This window comes from Spermophilus citellus (genome assembly GCF_964194105.1).
Source record: "Spermophilus citellus genome assembly, chromosome: 16".
NCBI lineage: Eukaryota > Metazoa > Chordata > Mammalia > Rodentia > Sciuridae > Spermophilus > Spermophilus citellus.
The window spans coordinates 79,807,135-79,829,251 of NC_138196.1; the positions used below are offsets into that span (position 1 = coordinate 79,807,135).

The following is a 22,117-nucleotide window of genomic DNA, read 5'->3' on the forward strand; positions in this document are numbered from 1 at the left end:
TAAACTCCAGGCTCTTTATGCTCAAACCAGAAGGTTTGGTCTGCTGTGGTACAGGTAGGGAGGTGAAGGCAGCAGTTGCTAGGGTAAGAGAAAGCCCAGTATGGTAAGATAGACAGCTACCTCCTTGGTCACCTATGGTATTTTTATTTACTTCACCCTTTATAATCTGGTTTCTGGTTCTAGCGCTCTATGGCGATTATACTCTCTGGGATTGCCAATGGCTTCCCAATCTCCATTCTACTTGGTGTTTCTGCAGATCTGAGACAACTCAGCTCTCTTCTTACTTCCCTCATCACTACTCTGCAGCCTGCTTTACACTTCTTCTCAATCCTACTTCATAAGCTTCTTGAAAGCTTGAGTCTTCCTCTTCTCATTCATAGCTACTACCATAGTTTAGGCCTTTGTCATCTCCCTGGGTTTCTGAAACAGTCCCATTGCTGGTCTCCTTTTCCCACCTCTGCATTCCCACCCATCCTCCATGCTACTTCCAGAGTTCCTTTCCCCAAAATAAATTGGCCACGTCATTCTCCTTAAAACCTCTGCTGGAAAAACCACACATTCTCAACAATGTAAAATTCAGGTCTCACATAAGAGCCTGTATTATTTCTCCCCAGCTTTCCTTCTACTTTTATCTTCCACCTCTCTACCAGTTTTAATCCACAATGAACTCTCAGTGTCTTCTGAAGACACTGTCCCATGACACCATGCCTGGGACCTGCTAAACTTTTTTTTTTTTTTTTTTTTTCAAATGTGAAGAAGTCCTTTTTTCCTTCTCTAGATCCATCTTAATGTCATTCCATAAGGAATGCCCATAGCTTCCTTAGGTAGCAAGAGTTCCTCATTTTCTGAGTGCTAACAGTAGTACTGCAAGATTTTAACTGACTTTTTGAAACATCTGATTTTTCCATTAAACCTGAATACCTCAAAGAGAGAGTCCAAGGTTCCTTAACAATCCCATATCCAGCACAGGGTCTTATAAGCTGAATCAAATGTAATCCTTTCATGTAATATGAAGAATCTTTAAATTCTAACATGATCAATGCTTTAGCACAATGACTAAGCAAATGAAACAACTTGGTAAAGCATAGGGCTCCACAGTCCACGGGAAGTCCTCACCGCTGTATATCCTTATTCTTCCACAAGGAGGCAGACTGAGCCTTTGGCACTCTTTCAATGAAATTCACCAGCTCTTCCATGAGAAGCCTGAGTTTAAACAAAATGGGTGAAAAAATTAGATAAACACCTTGATCTACACGGTAACCAGGAGAAATGGACTTGCCCACCTTCTCTATCCTACTTTATCACTTCCTCTCTGTTCAAATAAGCTTAGGTACCATTTTATATGGTTTAACAAAAATGCAGCTTTCTCACTGAAAAATGTCAAAAATTCTGAATTTAAATGATTCAGTCCACCTTTAAAGCAAGCCTGATTTTTTTTATCTCTAAAAATTGATATGTGTGTGTGTGTGTGTGTGTGTATATGTGTGTGTGTGTATATGTATGTATATATATATATATATATATATATATATATATATATATATATATATAAAAGTTTATTTTAACTAATTCTAAGATTCCTGCCTTTATACTACTAAATGAGAAGAATTTATATGACTGGGAAGTATTGATCTTAGTAGCAGCAGGGTGGGGACAAGATTACTTTTTAAAAAAGACAATATCAAATAGACATTTTAAGCTGATAAATGAAGTTGGCATATGTTTTAAGAATTAGTGTTGGGAGGAAGAACATGAAGAAGATTAACATTAAACAGGGGTGAGAGGTGGGAGGGAAAAGGAAAGAGAAGGGAAATTCCATGGAAATGGAGGGAGACCCTCATGGTTATACAAAATTACATACAAGAGGAAGTGAGGGGAAAGGGGGAAAAAAACAAGGGGGAGAAATGAATTACAGTAGATAGGGTAGAGAGAGAAGATGGGAGGGGAGGGGATGGGGGATAGTAGAGGATAGGAAAGGCAGCAGAATACAACAGACACTAGTATAGCAATATGTAAAACAGTGGATGTGTAACCGATGTGATGCTGCAATCTGTATACGGGGTGAAAATGGAAGTTCATAACCCACTTGAATCAAAGTGTGAAATATGATATGTCAAGAACTATGTAATGTTTTGAACAACCAACAATAAAAATTAAAAAAAAAAGGAAAGAATTAGCAAAATTCCAATGGGATAATATTCCAAGGACTAAACCCCCAAAATTTAACTAAAGGATAAGGAAAAGCATAGATCTCTGAGATAAGGAGATGGAATACTACAGAATTATAGTTGAGAGAAACTAAGAAATGCCACATTCAAATGAATCAAGGGTACACACACCCTGGGGATTCATGGCAGAGAACTGTTAGAATTCTTAAGGGCTAGAGGATGACCAGAAAGCTATAAACACATTATCAACCTCTTGAGTCCTTGTTTATAACCTAACATAGATCCATATTAATTTAAAACTTCTCTAAATCAACATATAAATTTATTAGCACCTGAAAGCTGAACAACTTCATCTCACTTCCATTTAGTTACTTAATCCTAATACCATCTCCTCCTCTTCCCCTTTCCCGTCCCAGTATTTGGGGATTAAACTCAGGAGCACTCTACCATAAGTTACATCCTCAGTCCCTTTTTAAATTCTGAGGCAGGGTCTTGAACCAATTGCTAAGGTTGACCTCCAACTTGTGTTCCTCCTGCCTCAGCCTCCCGGGTAGCTGGGATTGTGGACATGCATCATGGTGCCCACTCCTCTTTCTATCTTGAAGGAGCAGTACTAGTTCCAGCATCCCAACATTTAGGATTTAGGATTGTTATTCTGGCTGAGCTTTCATAAGAATACTCTGGGATAGCCAGCCTCATATTTTAACTTCTTCAGACTAGACTTTTAACATTTTTTGCTTTTCATCTCACTGAAACTGCTTCATCCCTGAGGTTTACTTTCCTATATAATGGCCCCTCCTTGGATCCCTTATGGTTTTCTGTGCATACTGCAGGCAATGTGGTTTCACACACAAGACTGTTTCATTTCCAATCATTTCATATTGTTGAACATCTGCAAGACACTAGAATCCCATCTAAGAATCTATATCATCTCTGAATTTGGTATCTTGGGTCCCAACAGTTTTCTATCAATTTTATTAATTTATTTCAAAACAATAATTAAGAAGACTTTTTTCTGGGGTAATTTTCTTGACACTTTATTTCCTCACTAAATGGTACTATGGTTACTTGCAGCAACTACCTACAGGTGAGGCCTGGTGGGGGCAGAGAGAGGGACAACAGAGTCCTCTTGGAGACAAAGGAAGACTACACAGTCTTAACTCCTTTGAGTGCTGTTTCTCTCTGATACCATCAAGAACATTTTAACCATCTAATTACTTATGTATCCCCTGTCTTCTTTAGGCCGTCTCTATTTATAGTCTGCAATAAACCATAAAAGGGGAATATTTTGAAAGCCAAGTAATAAAATTTCTTTTCCTTCTTTATTTCAATATATTAAGTTACTTTCTCTGAAGTTCTTTGCATTGCATCTTTGTGGCATTTTCTTAAACACTACCTCTCCCAATTAGTAGCATCTGCAGAGGAGCTATCTTCACAAACTCCTTTGAGTTTATGGAAAACAGAAATGAAAAAAAAAAAAAAAACAAACAAAAACAAAAGCCAAACCAACACAAAACCAAAAAACACAAGACTAATGGGAATACCCACAGCATCATTCTCTAGGCACTTCCAATGAAAGGACCTGTAGAAAGTTGCCCACTCTGTCCTGCTTTTTGGTGAATTGCTCAGAAGGAAATAATAAACACTTCTGGCACCACACTCCACTGTACAGTCACCACTGAAAAGAGGTCTGCAGCCACACCCAAGGGGATAAGAATAACGCTCTCACCTGCCGATCTGAACGGTGGGCTCTGTGGCATACACTGTGCCTGTGAATCCGGTATGCTCAGTGATGTAGGGCAGTGCCATCATGCAGTGATAGTTTGAGATGAGAATCACATCTACTGTAGACAGGTCTATTAGCTCAGTCTGAAAAGAAAGGGATGATAGGTATCTATGCAGGACACATATATCAACATGATGTGACTGAAAAATGATGCTGTCAGAATGCAGAAGAGTAGTTTTTGTACTTTAGAATAATGAGGCCTTTCCCACAACACTGCTGTTCTCTCATTGTAGGCTGTTCCTAATAGACATTAAGCAGTGTTATAGGACAACTAACAATGGGAATGCAGCCAGTCCACCAGCAGCACCATGATTTTACCAGAACAAAGTTCTGGAGACAGATGACAAGATACTGCAACAGCTGTGGCAAGAGGTATCAGGTAACCTGAAGCAGAGAGAGCACAATATAAGCTCTAAGGGCTTATTGGCAAGTAGTGTACCATGGCTACAGGTAATGGGAAACAGCAAGCAGAAACCTGCTCTTCAGAAGTCAAATGCAGAGTCAACTGGCTTTTGTTTTTTGAGGCAATTTTGACCACTAGTTCTGTACACAGGGGAGCAGGGGAAAAAAAAAGAAGAAACAGTAGTTAAAGAATTCTATCCTAATTCTCACATTCTCTTCTAATCTTTACCCCCAAACCTGCTCTTTAAGTCCATAATTAAGTTTACATGAAACAAAAAGAAACAGCAGGCAAGGAAAATGCTCTCCAAGTTAGGTAAATTCTAAAGAAATTCTTATAGAAGAAGGAAATTTTCTCCTATAAATTCAAGTCCTACTTGTTGAGACTCAGTTCTCTTTTTCCAGTTGGCTGTCCTGATGTGCCTGGATCAAAGAATTCACTTGCTTCTCAGAACTCCCACAGCACTTGATGTGTAGCCCTCTTGTGACAGGACTCTGTACAATGGCACCTCAGAGTAGCAACTTGTCCTGAGTCTGTCCCCTCCCACCTGTGGTAAGCAATACACAACAGGCCTCCAACAGGCCCTTCTCTGTGAGGAGCACTGGCTGTGGGGAAAGTGAGGTGCTGTGGCTCAAGACACCGTCCTGTTGCCTTAGAAACCAGACAGCACACCAAGGACAAGCACAGCCATGACTATAAATGTGCTTCAGTTAGGAGAACAGGTTGTTGATCTAATATGTCTCCCATGGAGGAGAAAGAACAAAGCAAATGACAAGGGGCAGTATGCCATTTTGGCTATGGGTATTTTCTGACTGAATGACTTTACATATAAAAAAAGTTAATTTAATAAAGCTGCTGAGGCATCATGGGCTCCTGAGGATAGCAAGTGAGTACAGGTCATATGCGCCTCAAGGCTAGGACAATGACATTTATGTGAATAACATGCTAATAACAATAACAGCCAAGGAATATCACCCTGAACTCCACACTGTGCGCTGCACCTGCAAGACAACATCCTCTTGATGAAGGATCACATAATACCTCACTGGTTTTCTTCTGCACTATCTCTCTGGAATTATTTTTAAGCAAATAAGGAAATTAAGACAGCATCAGAGTGACAGATACAGAAGGCAAATGACAGCAATGCCGGTTGAAACAATAATAAAGCTCAAAAGTATTATTATCTTCCCTCATGTATACAGAAACTGGGTGAAAAGAACCTCAAATTTTTCTTTAATATATAAAAATCAGCCCAGAGTCTAGAATTATGAGAAATTTTGTGAGGATAGTTAGAATAAAAAAATATATATATTTATTGTGTGTGTGTATAAAAAGAATGCGAGCTTTAGGGGGCCGCTGGGGTTGTAGCTCAGCAGTAGAGCATTTGCCTAGCATGTGTGAGGCACTGAGTTCGATCCCCAGCACCACATAAAAATAAATAAAAAATTTATTGTGCCCAACTTAAAAAAAAAAAAAAAAGAATGCAGGCTTAAATAGCCATTTTCCCTAAGAAATGAATTTACCATCCAAACCAAATTTATGAATTCTATTTATTTACATTTTTATTATTTACATATTTTTACATATTTATTTACATATTTTCACTCAGTGGAATCCAACCTTAACCTTAGAACTTAATCCAATCTTAGAACTGTGTGTGAAATCATTTGGGGTTCTACAAACTGAAAAATCAGTCATTATCCATTGGTTATTCCCTACACTGCACTAGACCACAACATAGGTTGAGGGGATACAGAGATAATGTTTTAGGTAGCTGCACTAGATTATAAACTTCATAAGGACTGGGCTTGGGTCTGCTGGACTTACCCACAGCCCACAAAGACTAAACTATCATCAGTGCCCCACTCCTACTTCTACTCTTATTTTCACTCAGTCCTACTATGGCCTGGCACTATCTTAAAATAGTAATTATTAGTCATTTGCACCAGATAATTTTGCTTGAAAAGCCTCATATGGCTTTAGAACCCTAACTATATCAGTATCACTTTAGCTCAGCAAAGGTCAGCTGTGAAATGATACTCATCTAATTTAAAAATTGAGTATTTTATAGAGCAAGTCAGAAAGTCCTCGGAGCACCAATTCATATGTTCCACATTATTGTCCATAAACTGAAGGTTGCAGTAGTCAGGGCCACCTTGTGGTACACTGAAAATAAATGTAGCACCTGGAATCAGGAACCTTTAAACAGATGGAGAACTGCCCCACCAATTCCTTAAGTGACAAACATGAATGACAAAAAAAGATTTTAACGGCAGTAATGGAGGGTTCAAGATTCTTAACTGTCTGCCTTTATTCTTATCAGTGTATCTCAAACTTCCTGCCTTACCTGTCACCTTCCATTACCTTGTGCTCTTTTTCTTTTGCTCTGGTAACCCCAAAAGATGCACACACACATACTTCAAAGAAAGAAAAAAGTTCATCTACAGGGATCAAACAAAAGTGTAAAAATGTAAAGAGTGGGAGGAAGAAAAGATAAAAATAAGGGAAGCTGCACTTCATACTGTCTTTTCTCTTTGACCCTTAAGTGTGAATGTGCTTTCCACACTCACCGTACTCACTAGGCATGTGGAAATAAAAGGATGACCGCTTCTCACTGATATCCTCAGGAACTCTGGGGAAACCACTGGCCTCCCTACATTTCATCTATCCATTGAGAACTTCATGGAAGTTTCTCTGGAATCAGACCTGTCAGCTAAGATTAGTTACCTCAAAAACTAATGGAAACTGTTTCAGTTTTCTTTGAAAGGGTGAAATTGGTCCCAAACCCTAACAAGTTTCACTGTGATAATAATATGTAAGCATCAGATAACTATCACTCAGTTCAGAATTCATGAATTTCAAGTAATATTCAATATATTTTAAGTCTGCAAGAATTTTTACAGTTTACTGGCATTGGTGGAATAACAGCAACCCTCAAGTACCCACTGTAAGCAAGACTATGAAAAGTACGGTTTAATCTAAGCACAAAGGCATTATAATTACAAAACTGAAAAGTTTGAGTTAATTCCTTACCTAACTCAAAACTATGCCCTGAAAGAATCAATGGGGATTATAGAAAGTTATAAATAGGAAGAAGACAGTGACTTAAATGATTTATAGACAATATAAAAAGCTCCTACATCATATTTTAGCTTATAACAATGTGCTGGGAAAAACAGATTCATTTCAATTTGAAAATAGAAAGCTAAGCCCCTTAAAACTATGTCTTGGCTTCACTGTGAGAGATTACATGATATGCTGTTTCTACATTAAGATTCCTTTTCATCTTACCTCTGGTAAACAGAATTCAGGCACAGAATCCACAAACACATGACCTGAGCACTCCTTCAGCTCCTAGAAGAGATAAAGAGGAAATACTAGGAAGAGATATCCTATACAGTATCAAAGAAATAACATCTTCAACCAAACTGTGAAGGTGGGAGGTTATTTAGGCTAACTGTTCCCTGTTTAGTTAGATTCAGGTAGGCCTAGAATCTTATTGTGGGCAAAAAGGCTGCTTGGTGGCAGATTCAGGATTCCCATACATACTACTTGATGCCTCTTCAAGGAACCCAGGCAGGAATCCGTGCTGCTTCTATAACCCTGATCCAGTGGTTTCCAATAATTATGAAGACCACGCCAGCAACATTAGAGTTATCTGGAGACACTGATGAAATGAAAACTACTTGGGCCCTATCTAAGAACTAAGGAATCAGAAACTGGGGATAAGGACATGAAATCTGCATTTATGATAAGTGCCTCCAGTGATTCTGCTATGCAATCAGGTTAGGAGTCATGGCTCTAGACAAATTACTGACAGCCTTTTCTACACTTACCAAGGGTTGGGGGGAAAAGGGCAAATAAGGCAGGAAGATCAAAGGTAGGGAAAAACTGTGAATGCACATCTCTGTAAAACATATCCTTTATTTGGGATTATAAACTAAATATATTTATTCAAAAGAAAAAAGTATACGCATAAAGGAACAGAATATAACTCCCCACTGAATTCATGACAATCATACTTAATATGCCCATGAGACAGTATGAATTCTTCCAAAGGCCATCCCTGAGAAAAGGACTGGAGAACAAGTAGTTTACATGTGGTTGCTGTTTTTCCAGTACCTCCCACATAAATGAGGAAGTGATCAACAGGAAGAAAGGTGGCTGATAATGGATGTTACTGACATACCACTTCAGAAAACTAGAACTTATTCTCAGGGGAAACTCTGAGAAATGATACAAAAATACATCTCAGTGTTATTTATTTACCACCTCCGGCATAATGTGCAGTTTTACAAAAAAATTATCAGGCAAAGCCACATGGATACCAGCAGCTGGAATTATGCCAGAATACACTGAAATGGAAAGGCTTGAGGGATACAGGGCCACCAACAGGGTCTGCTCCCATGCCTCCAGAAGGCCACCAGAGTTTTCTTTCCTCAGTGACACTTTAAACAAGTTTATGGTAGATTTTTTGTATCATCAAGGTTAATGCTATCTATGACTTTACAACAAAACAGAATTTGGTTGATAGTACCCTTGGATCTTTCCAGAAGGGAAAAATAGTTAATAATTTCATTCCTTTGTGTTTTCATTAGTCACTAAATATATATTTCTACATTTTCAAATACACATGTATCTAAATTTATACATCAGAGTCTGAATGATGATTTTACTCTAAATCTTTACCTGAAAATAGGGCATTAATTTTATTACTGTCCTTCCAAAGTTTACAAATCTCATATCAGAAACTTCTTCCCCTTGTTTGCTGTTTCCTCTCCTTCTATGAGTACCAAATAAGTCATGAGTATTGATTTAACTATCGATAGGCTGAGTCAAAAACAGTTAGTTACAATGTACTTGCCAGTTAAAAACAAATAAGCAATTATGTTTAATGGGAGAAGACTCCCAACTCTCTTAGGATGAGGTTAAAAACAATTAAAGACAAACCATGGGAAATTTCAAAGCTTTGCTAACCTTAAACTGGCTATGTAATCTTCCTCCCCCAAAGGCATGTCTCTGGAAGGCACTCATTCTTCCTGGCCTGCAGAAGCATATTTACCATTCCAAACACTTACAATGTCACTGTATCTTATTCATCACTCCCTTCTAATGAAATACTTCACATACACATGCAAGTCATTTCGCTCACAATGCAGTGGTAATGGGATGCTTCTGAGCATTTTTCAGGGAACAATGATTTATAGCCAGTAGGAGACTCGGGCTGAAATCAGGTACACAGGTTTCTGAATGTCGCATAATTTTATAGTCAGCTATAAGAGAGAAATCTGGTTTTGAATTATGCATTGGCTTACACTTGGTGTAGGGGTGCAATTATAGTAGTTAATTCTGTAAAAAAGGAATTTATTATAAATATCTGATATAAGAAAAAAATGTCTTATTCAGATGAATCATGTTAAGGATCTTAGAGTCATTCAGTTTTTCAATTGTAAAATTACAAGAGGAAAATGATTTAGAGGACCAAGAAAAGAACTGGAGAAGCCTTACAATTTTTAACTTTCCTGTATCTCTGATTCTTCTTTATACAAATTTTAAGTATATTATAGTTTTAAGACTTTTTGTAGATTTGGTCTTGTATTTAATCAGTTCATGAACTCTTTAATAAATATAATCTTTGAAACTCTAATCACAATTATAGGAATAACAGTTTTCTTTCTGTGACAATACTTTTTTTTTTTGGGGGGGGGTATGGTTACCAGGAATTGAACCTGGGACATTTTACTACTGAGTCATATCCTCATTTATTTTTTATTTTGAGACAGGGTCTAAGTTGCTAAATTGCAGAGGCTGGCTTTGAACTTGCCATCCTCCTGTTGCTGGGATGCAGCTGCAGTACTTAGATTTTTACACATGCACCAATTTGATCTGAAGCTGAACACTGAGATTTCTTTAAAAAGCAGTTAAAAACAATAATTACTACAGACCTCAGTGAGGACTGTGGTTATTTTGTGGGAGAATACACAAGAAAATTGAAAAGGATCCTGTAAGTCACATTACAACAGATTGGTTCAGGTATGATAAGATAGCTTTCCACGGGGTACAGATAGATTTCAGATTTCTGTCTGGGGCATTACCTTGTCCAAGAAAGCATTTCCATCCTTCAGGGACCAGCCAGGAAGATTAGATAGCCTGGGACTGCAAAACAAAAATTAAATTATCCTAAATAGATTATAATCCTCAGTGATTTCATAGTGACTACACTGTCCCCATAAAATTAAAAACAGTTTGAAATTACTGGCAGTAATGCTCACCCACAACAAAAAGATGAGAAATAACCATGTTGTATTAAGTTTACGAATTATGTGGCAATAGAATATTAGAAGGTCAAACAGTTTAATACAAAATTAGGAAAATTAAAAAGAATGTTATGCAGAAAAATAAAGAAAAAAGACAAATGAGGCATTAGTATTTGGTAGTTTTGCAATTGCTGCCCCAACTTTACCTTGTCTTACTACTTAATGACAATCCTGAGTGGAGGGCGAATGGGTAGCATCCCAATGCAGATGGAAATGGATTCTAGTCAAATCCACACTCTGGATTTAATGCTGACAAGTGGATTAGTCACTTGTCACCTATGGCTTGAATTTCCAATTACAGAAAATGAAGCTAGTTTTCCCAAGCGTGATAAAATGACACCCTGACTGCTATTTCACCTGGGTGAATAGTTTCTAGAAGGTAAGATTAACTTCATGTATGTTATATTAAGAAGCCTGGATTAAAAAATCATTGACTTCTGGTAAACTGTGTTCTACCAGTTGTGTAGAGAATTATACCAAAGCTAAAATTATCAATAATTCAGGAGAGAAAACAATTATTATGGTAGAGCAAAAAACTTGAAGACCAAAGAGATGTGGTAAGAAAAAGAACACCAGGAGTATAAGTAGGAAAGTGAGAGGCTTTCCGCTCTTCACCCCAAGGTTAATGTCTAAAATGAAAATCAAGGGCAAAGTAAGGGTATGAGACTCTCATTAGAAACCAACTATTTGCACAGTCCTTTACTCTCTTCCCCAAATAATTTTATCAGATTCTGGTTTCCTACTCAAGCAAAATCATAGATATGTAAATATTTTTCAATCTTCTAGTAAAGATAAAAAATCTGAATAAAGGTTAGACATGGTGCTGCCTCATGCCTGCTACTTGTGAGTATCAGGCAGGAGGATCCCAAGTTTCAGGCCAGCCTGGACAACTTAGGGAGAATGTCTCAAAATATAAAAAACTTTAAAAAGGGCTGGTATATCACTCAGATGTTGCCCAGGACGTAGCAGGCCCTGGGTTCAATCCCTAGTAATCTAAATCCAAAACAAAGAAAATATAATCTGAATAAAATATATGCACATTTAATCTTAGGAAAAAAACTGAGAATTTGGGGAGTAACTTTTAATTTTGACATTAACCCAAACTTACAGAAAAGTTACAAGAAGATAAATACAATGAACTCCCATATACATTTTATCTTGGTTAACTGTTTACATTTTGCCTTTATTAATCCAAAAGTGAGAATTTTAAATTTTGTACTTGAGAGTGAAAAATCACTAAGTGGGAGAATCAAATTTGTTTAGTTTAAATAATATCTGATAAATGTCTTTCTTTCATTTGGGAAAACTCTGGGAGTTTTCTGCTTTAACCTGTCAGAAAAATATTCTATTACCATTACCTTTCATGATTCCCATCTCATTTCGGGATAGTCAACGGTGTTGTTACTTGTAAATGTCTTATTTCTTGAAAAATACATTTACTATCAGATCAGATTTAAAAAGCAAGCCTTCTAATAAAAGTGTAATCACAAAATAATGTGGTCACTATTCTCATTTCATGCATACTAACTCTCTAAAACAAGGCTGTAAACATCCACTCCTCTTTACAAAGATAACAGGAGCAAAGGAAGTACAGTCTGTCTGTCCTCATCTCTCTGCTCCACCCCCAACTCCCCTTCTCCCCCCCCTCCCCAATTAGATGACAGATGCAGTAAGTCAGAAAAATAACTCTTTTTAAAAAGCACAAATTTCAGGGATTGTAGAGTTTGAACTCTTGATAAACATTCTTCATAACCTCAAAGCCTTTTTCATAGTCATTTTGGATTTGGGACTTTGCGGTTAGATGGACTGAATGCTCAAAAGCAAGCATGACCACATTATAACCATATAGGTTGAGCATGCCTAATCTGAAATGCTTGGGACTAGAAGGTTTCAGATTTCAGGGCTTTACAGGTTTTGAATATTTGCAGACTTTACTGGTTGAGCATCCAGAATCTAAAAATCTGAAATGCACCAAAATCTGAAACTTCTGGAGCCTCATCTCTGCAAATTCACAGCAGTTAAGATTATTAAAATATGCCACCAAATGGCAAAAGGGATGCTGCTGAATACAGATATGAAAATAGTTGGTTATTGTGTTCCAACGAGGTAATGAACAAACCACAGAGTTAATTAGTAAACTACAAACTGTCAAAAATGCTTATTGCAAGACCCAATAAGCACCTTCTGCTTACCCCAGTCATGGTTGTTATCTACCAAAGGGGAAGGGAATTATTGCTTTGTTCTTCATGATTAAAAATTTGTGTAAAATTTGTAAACCGAGAGAAAGAGCTCTCTATAGAAGTCTACTTTAAATACAATGATGGGTGAAGATATTAGAAATATGATAATTGTAAACAAGTGCATCTTTGCACCCACTATTTTATTACAACAACTTCTGAGAGAAAAATAATACCATTCAAATTTTTTTAGTCAAGGAAAAACGTACATAAGATCTATTTTTCTGGTGATTACTTATTTTGCAAAATAGGTAAATTACTCCCATAAAGATTCAAACAAACAAGTATTCTAAGGCAAGAGAAAGAAGACAGTTACCAGGTCCAGTAATTTCCTCCTGTCATTTTCTCCAGTCTTTGGTAGAGACATCTTATATAAAATGTTATTCAAACGAAACTTCAGGGAGAGTCCCTGAATTTGTATGGAATCCCCCATTCAATTAGAATGCCATCTTCATGTCCTTCTAACATATGAATTGTCATCTCAGATGATCTAGAGGTGAGCTCCTGCTAAAGCAGGCTGAAGGAAAAGTAGGGTGGGAGAAGGAGAAAAAGAGACTTTCAGGCTAAGGAACAATGTTTGTGGAAGCTCTGAGGCTGGATATAAGATTTCTTTGAGGGACTTGGGTTGTGGCTCAGTGGTGAAGCGCTCACCTCGCATGTGCAAGACCCTGGGTTCGATCCTCAGCACCACATACAAAAATAAACAAGTGAAATAAAGGTGTTGTGTCCAACTACAACTAAAAAAATAAAAATAAAATTAAAAAACCAACAAGATTTCTTTGAAACTGAATGAAAACAAAAAACAAAAGGTAGAGTAGAAAGAAAAGATATTTGAGGGGCTAGTATAAATGTAATACATCAAGATGAGTTTGGTGTCTACCCTAAGATCAATGAAAACCATTGAGAGGTTTTAAACACGTGAGAGACAAGATTAGATATGCAATTCTAAAGGATCATTCTGGGGAAAATAACATCATGTGCCTTTTGATAAAACAGACCATCAATGACATGGTATTTCTACCAAAAATAATAAACCCAACCTAATCATTAGGATACATTAAATATACCTAAATTAAGAGATGTAATCAGGAGCTGTTAGTGTTATTCTTGCAGCTTTCCAAATAAAAAGTTTTATCAAAAGACAACTGGCTGCTGTGGGCAGGATTAGACTTGAAAAAACTGGTTAGGAGGCTTTAGTAATAGTATAAAAGATGATAATGACCATGGGAACACTGCAGAGAAGTGACTGGTTTCTGGAACTGTATAGAAGCTAACAATGATACAGCTTAATGAAAAAAAAATGAATAAGGGGGAGTTTTTAAGGGGGTTATATCTAAGTTAACTCCCAGTTCTCTACTTGTTTTTTTTACAGGATGCCAGTCATTAAGATAGGAAATTTAGAGGAAAACCAGGTCGGAGAAGGTTTGCTCTTTTTACTGGACTACATCTGATCATGACTTCATTTTGGGGCATGCTCACTTTTGAAGTGATATCAAAGGCATATCCAAAGAGAGAAACTGAGTCCTCTTTTTGAATACATGAATCTGGAAACAGAAGAAATCAACTAAAGATACACATTTGCGGGCTGGGGACGTGGCTCAAGCGGTAGCGCGCTCGCCTGGCATGTGCGGGGCGCTGGGTTCAATCCTCAGCATCACATAAAAATAAAATAAAGATTTTGTGTCCACCAAAAACTAAAAAATAAATATTGAAGAATTTTCTCTCTCTCTCTCTTAAAAAAAAAAGATACACATTTGTTAAGTTATTATTTGGATGATTTTTGAAGTCCTGAGCATTTATTAAATATCCTTGATGGACACTACGATGACTAAGCAGCGAACACTGAAAAATTCCAATATGTAATAGCTAGTTAGAGGAAGATGAGTCTCTGAAATCTATGGAAAAGAAAAAGTAAGAGAATGAAGAGTAAGTATTCATGGAGGCTGGTGCAGCTGAGTGGCTGAGTCATCTGTGATTTTAGTGAAAGCTGTTCTGGTGGAGCTGTGTGGGCAGCTGTAACTAAGTAAAGCTTGTACAGCACTCAGAGACATTGTGATGAGGAAAGGGAAGTTGAAAAGATTAAAAAATGTTTAAATTTTAACTTAGAAATGACTGACATATTAAATGGAAAAGAGTGAGTTGAGACGTAAAGATCTGAGATAAAGGAAAGGGACAATAATAATTTAATTAAATAATAATAATATAATACAATTAATTATAATAATGCAAAGACTGAGAAGATGAGACAGGGTGGGATCCAAAGATGATAAAGTGATTCATTCATACAGCAAATATTTACTAAGAAGTGACTGTAACTACATGCCAAGAACTATTTTAGGCTCCAGGAAAACAGCATAGATTGAACAATATCCCTGCCCTTAAGGAACATATCTGGAGGAGAAGACAATAAACAAAACTGCATATGTAACATAATGAGAAGTGCTCTGAAGGCAAAGCAGGGTGAGGCACAGGAAGGGAGAGAAAGGGGATACTATTTTAAGCAAGTGTGTCTCCACAAGTTCTGGCCAAGCGAGACACTCTTTATAAGGAGCTGTATGAACTGCCAACCTTCCCACTAGTGTAACTTCCCTCTGAGTAAAACAATGGCAACAGAAGAGAGAGTGGAATGGACTCAACTGTGGAGCCAGGCCTGTGAGAATAGAACAACAGATGAAGATAAGAATGAAGAGGAAGGGGAGACACGCCCCTGGGCCTGTCTGACCAACTCTGGTTTGGCTCACCCAGGAAATCCTCACAAAGCAAGTCAGGTCCTTTCGGGAAACCCTCAAAGTCTCTTGTGTTTTATTTAAAAAGTAATTATTTAAGTATATAGCTGTTTCCTTATCCCAAGCATAGTTGAGTCTTTCACTGCAACGTCTTTCTCCCCTGTGGATTATAAGTTCTATGAGGACAAGAAATCAGTCTTGCTATTATCAGAATCTGTGGTCCAGAACAGGACAGATTCTTAATAAACACTGAATGAATGAACAATTTGCTCTTTGTGGGGAAATAGTACCATAAGAGTATTTTATAAAAAATTAATTTATCATGTAAAAATTCCACTGCCCTACTCCTCATTATGAATAATACCTGTGGATGTCAATATATTTCTAAGCGCTGGGTTTAACTATAATGGAATCCCATTAGCTTTGCATAAAATGTAAACTGAAATTATCTCAGACCTTATCCTCAAACCACCTTATTATATCCTTATCTCAGGAAAGGGGAAAAAAAAATCAATGGTTGATTATAATTTTTCTAGATAGTTCAGAGGTTATCACTGTAAATAATTATGACATTCAGTGATGTCTTCAGGAATAACTGAAATAAATTAGATGGTTTACTCAGCTAGGTATGCTTTTAAGCTCTTAAATCTGTTTTAGATAGCTTTTCTATTTCCTCTCTTATATGTGGTATCATTTTTCTGCTCCTGTGAGTATACTTGATTCTAAAAATTAGCCATTTTTCTTATAAACTGCTACTTCTAAGTAGTAGCAAGCTGGGAAACCAATTTCCTAAAATGAAATCTTAATAAGTATAAACAGTGACGATTGTAGGCCCAAGGCAATCTATCTGATTTAAGACATAAACCTGGGCTATGTATATAGTTGTATGATATCTCAAGTTGACTAACATGAAAATAATGTACATACTAGAAAGAAATGTTAGACTCTGCAATGTCAAGTCCCTGCAAAGGCAGTTAAATGATCCTAAAATGAATCCTTGGGCTCATCAGTTAGCCATTTATTAGCTCTATATGAATTAGCAAGACAGATGAATTATACATGACCTTAGTTGCACTGAGCAGATGCAGGAACATTTTACAGAAGCCCAGAAGAAGTTATAATAAAGAAGTCAATCAATAAATCAATAGGAAACTTTCTACCAACATAGCCAAAGGAAATTATTTTGGTAAAGAACATTTTTGCAGATAAAGCAAACTTATGGGACAACACATAGGTAGTGGTAAATTTCATACTAACAGTTACCATTTTCCAGCTGACCCAAAGCTAATTTTGTCTCAGTATATAATAGCACATACCTTTGAACAAGAGGCAAAGGAAGGAAATTTAGGGTAGAAGTCATATCCAGTCCGCAGTCCAACATAATGGTGGTTGATTTGAATTTGAGCACATTGCATGGTAAGGTTGGGTGACCCGACAGGCAATACTGCAAAGAAAATTACATCATTTTTATCAATATTCATTACAGAAAAAGTCTAAGTAAGGTGAACTAACCAAAACTGGGAATCGTTCCTCCTAAGAACAGCATGTAAGTTCAATTAAATCTCTACACAACCTTCACTTAACTGCTTGGGCACTACTTTTTCTCACAGTACAAAACAATCAAGTCTCAGATCATAGATCAGACTTTTTGTAAGACACCAAGCTACATCTCAGGGAAGCAGTTTCAGAGGGGCCACAGTTGTTCAAATTGGAGGGTTTTAAGGCTATGGCTATCTGTTCAGCTTTCACACTATACTTCCCAGCTATACCTAAGTACTGCCTTAAACTGTGCAAGTCAATGAAACTCTAAGCTGAATCCTCCAACTGTGTTCTACGTTTGTTTTTTCCTCTCCTGTAACTACGATAAGTGATTTTCTAAAGAGGACATGGTTAGAAAGGTTGGCTATTAAGCATCAGTAAAAGTTTATGGCTCAGCCTTGTCAGAAGAAATGGCTCAAAAGGCCTAGTGAGCTGCCTGATGTGCACACACTAAGCAGGAGGGTGAGCTACCCATTCCAGCTAATCAGGAGTCTCTAACCTGAGAGAGCAGAGCTTAAAAGTCAAAGGGTACAGTCTACAAGGGTGTACAAAAGGGGAGTGCTAAAGGTAAGACAAATACACTGACCTGAAGTTTTTCCCATGTCCTCCTAAGTATAGTGGGGACAACAGCTATGCTGCACTGAAGTTTTGTTATATGGGAAACACCCTGTCACCTTTAATAATTTTACTGTGTTCTGAAAGAAACAAATGGAAAAATGGGCAAAGACCTTTTCCCCCACTTGTAAAGTCATTCTGTAGAAGCCTCCTTTGAACAGCAAAGCCAGATAATAGAGCAATCAATGTTCCTAATCCCTTGACAAATCCACAGTTTCCTTCTGATTTAAGCACAAGGACAGGACAAATCAGAGTAATCCTACATCAAAGCCCAGCCATGCACAGTCATCCACTGCTTAGGCCAAGTCTTTCAAATATTTGTTCTGTTGGTTCTGTTCATGGAATGAATTTTCTCCTTTTTCCCAGAGGACATTATAGGAATTGATGATTTCTTTTAAACTGCATGTTCTAAAAATGAGGCGGCTAACAGCCAAGAAATTGTGGGTGTTTTTACAAGCTTCTTTATTCCAAGTTTATGTATAACGGTTACATTTTATCAAATCAAAATTTCTCACGTGTTCTGAAAAGCTACAAAAGTATTTATGATGAAAACACAAATTATTTAAAATTGTAATCATCTTTCAAAAGTCTAGGAATCATTTTTTGGGTACTTAAACTTTACATAAGTTCCTTCTTTGATAGATATCAGAACTACAAATTAAGTCAGAGATAACCCTATCTAACCTACACTTGATTCCCCAATGATAGCTGAAGTCTTTATCCTAGGCAAATAATATCTGTCACAGATAGACTACCTCAAAATGAAGACAAAGCATCATGTAAGATTTGTTCCAATCATAGTAAATGTTCTAATAATAGTTTTCCTATATCTCTCCTTTCAAAAGTAAAAAAATAAGGTATTCAGAAAAAACTTGGAAGGAAATAAAACAAAATGCATATAATGGTCGTTTCTGGGTGAAAAGATCATGTTGCAATTTTTTTTTCTCTCAGCTTTCTCTATTTTTCAAACATTCAGCAATTAGTATTTACTATATTTTTGTAATCAGAAAACAAAAGGTAAGTGAAAATTGAGCCAGCCATACAGAATAAATCTTTTTTATCTTCACCCTTAATTCTAAATTATGGATAAGAAAGCATACCAGAAGATAGATGACCGATATATAAAAGGTTCTGCTCAAAAGATTTCAGCCAAAGAAGTGAGCTGAAAGACCTCACATTTGTTACTGTTGTCTAAGGACAAAGAAAGAGGAAGAACCAAAAGGAAGAAACATGTTTCAGAGCATCTAAAAGTGTAAGACCCTGATCTCATCAGCCTATTTGGATGGATGAGGAAACTGCTTCATATAGTTTGAGGTTTGTCTGAGAAGAGCCAGTAACACAATGAGCTCCCCCGACTCTCAAGGGCCCACCATTGCCTCCCAAACTGCACTGTGGTCACCTGAGCACAGCGAGACCCAGGGAAAGCCACAGTTCATGCTACTAGTAAAGAGGCACCTACAGGGTGAGGATCTCATGAAAACTGAAGGAAGATCAGCAGAGTAGAAGAAAGGGAGCTGGGGGAAGGAGGACAGGAGGAAAAGGGAAAGCTCTGGTCAGTGGTATTAGCCAAATTATACTGTTACTATGTTGTGTATATGTGCGAATATGAAACAACAATCCCGCCATTATGTACAACTATAATATATGGGGAAAAAATAAAAAGAACATATCATTAAAAAAAAAAAAGCCCTCACTGAGTACCCAGAGACTGACTGCCTCCAGAACCACCCTCCGTAAGCCTCCAGGATGCTGCCACTGACCTGGCTCAGCAGCACAGTGAGGGTTGTAAGAGAAAGGCACTAGAACAGAAGTCATCATGTGCATCGAATCTTAAAATTAGAAATCAGTCTTTACTACAAAAAGTTTGAAAAAAAAATTGGAAAGAAAAATACAATGCACCAATCCCATTCTCTTCATAATCCGACTTTCATTTTTACAGATTATCATTTTGTGTGCTGCTTTTAAAAATCCTGGACGACTTCCCTCACCTATGCAGCACTGACTTCAGGTTACTGGCTAAGTAAACACCATGGCTTATCAGGCAGTCAGTCACTCCCTCACTGCTGAGCATCTGGGGCCGCCTCTAGTTGTCAGGACTATAAACACAGCTGTGCTGATCGCTTCAGTGCTGAGGCTTTTTCCATGCTGGACTACTTCTTTGGAGGATTCCCAGAGTGGCATTAACTAGGTCCGAAAATATAAAGCATTTTATGCCTCTTGAAATCTGCTGCCAAAAGGCTTTCCAAAAAGCCTTTTCCTACTTACAACTGTTACATAGCAGATCTGTTCCACTGTTCATACATTATAGCCAGACCATCTAGAATGTCGCCAATGCAAATATAACCTTAGTAGTAGCTACCCGAAGGTAATTAAATGGTCGTAAGGAAAGTCAACTATTCGATAAACAGCTTTAATTTTAACATGCAATTTGGTGAAGTTACATGTAGCAGGAGATTGGGGTAACACTGTCTAGGCTCTAACCCTAGTAGCCCTCATCTATAAAAGATGTCACAAAGTGTGATTTCACAAGACTCAGTTTTCTCATCTGTGAAATGAAGTAGATTTTATCCTCATAGAATTGTTGTGAGGACTAAATGAATGGACACAGCACCTAGCACATAATATGTGCTCATTTTAGTTGTACAGCTATAGTATCATTAAGGGGAACAAGAGGTCACTTAAGTTTGGTAGAAGGAATTTATATTCTATGGTGGCATTTACTAGTATATTAGACATTTGTGTTCCCCTAAGACTAGGTATAATCTTTTTGGTTTATACTTCTAATATATGAGGACTTATGTCTTTTACCACTGTTAAAATGCAAAACAAAATCATTAGCCATTATCACTGGTTGTGGGAAATAGTCTTTTACAAAAAGAACCACAAACTTAACATGATACATGTTCTTTCCCCTAATATTGTTTAAAGAACTTATAATAATGTTCAGTTACTATCATATGGTGTTTGGTAGGTGTCAGGCATTCTGCAAGAAATTCACATTTAATTCCTTTAATACCATGAGGTAGGCAATATCTTCCAATTTTACAAATAAAAAAAATAAAAAAGAAAGATTATGAAACTTGCACAAGGTCCCAAAGCAGTAAGAAGCCACACCAGGATGTGAACCAATGAGAGTGAGCTCTAGAGTCAGGGCACTGGACCAATACACCACACATACCATGTTACAGAGACAGAAAAGAATGGTCAGAGACCTAATTTTTGTTTGTTTTATAGAGATGGTATGCTACTTTAAGTTGATGAGAATATAGTTTATAGTCCAGTTCTAAACAAAGTTAGCTAGCTGACTAATGCCTGGCAAAACAAAGCTCCAAAAGAGATTAAATTACTTTGTTGGGCAGTCCATCATAAGCAGTAATTTCCTTTGTTGAGTTTTTCTTTCCATTCAAAAAAGTAGAAAGATACTCTCACTATAAACAATTTTTACTGCTGAAATTGCCTTTAAATCTCTAATGTAAACCTATATAACCTTCAGGTTGAGTTAATGCCAACAACTCTTTCATTCTGTTTCAGAATGAAACTTTTTTTTTTTTAAATAGGTGGTAGTGTTAATAAATGAGTTTCATCAGTTTTCTTTTTTTCTCTTTTCTTTAATTAACCACTCATATACCCACTGTGGAAACCTACTAGAAAAGAGAAAAGACGTTCAGCTTGCTATTCTCCCTGGCAGTGGAATAGTGATTTTAGTTGTTTCTGATTCAAATCCACCTTTAAAACAATAATGAATTTTAGGGAATTGTTTTTATCTAATGGTTTTGCTTCTCAGTATATTAGAAAAATCTATTACTATGGTTCATACATAAGTGAATATAGGAGAAAACAAATCTCAGTAGATTCAGAAAAATATTTAAAAAGAACTCAGCACCCATTGAAGGCAAGAATTCTTACCAATCTCTATATGAAAGGTTATTTCTTTGATAAAGAGTTTCTAACCAAAATCTTATGTCATGAAACCAGAGAAACTGTCATTTCAAAGTCAAGAAAAAGTCAAGGATACCCACTATGACTGCTAACTCAACACTATACTGAAAATGCCATATAGTGAAATAAGAAAAATAAAATGACTAGAAAAGAAAAATGAATCTGTCATTATTCACTCATGAGAAGACATTCTAAATATAAACTATTACAACCAATAATAGCTCATCAAGATTGCCGGATACAAAATTTAGTACATTAAACTTAAGTGAGTTTTTATGTGGCAACAGTAAATAATTAGTAAAATAAGGGCATGGTGGTGCATGCTTATAATCTCAGCCATTCAAGAGGCGAGAAGGAGGCTCACAAATTCAAGGTCAGCCTCAGCAATTT

The 22,117-nt window shown here is 36.9% G+C and overlaps 1 protein-coding gene across 2 annotated transcripts in view; it reads right to left on the reverse strand.

Annotated features, from left to right (window-relative positions):
* Window positions 1–22,117, reverse strand: part of INTS9 (integrator complex subunit 9) — a 97,934-nt gene that overhangs the window by 56,489 nt on the left and 19,328 nt on the right. For both annotated transcript variants that reach the window (XM_081269238.1, XM_081269237.1), the window contains 5 exons: window positions 16,951–17,078; window positions 10,450–10,510; window positions 7,646–7,708; window positions 3,898–4,037; window positions 1,117–1,203 (listed from right to left, as the gene is read on the reverse strand). In XM_081269238.1, coding sequence (XP_081125364.1) covers window positions 1,117–1,203; window positions 3,898–4,037; window positions 7,646–7,708; window positions 10,450–10,510; window positions 16,951–17,015 — 416 coding nt within the window. In that variant the 5' untranslated portion in view covers window positions 17,016–17,078. The remainder of the gene's footprint in view (window positions 1–1,116; window positions 1,204–3,897; window positions 4,038–7,645; window positions 7,709–10,449; window positions 10,511–16,950; window positions 17,079–22,117) is intronic.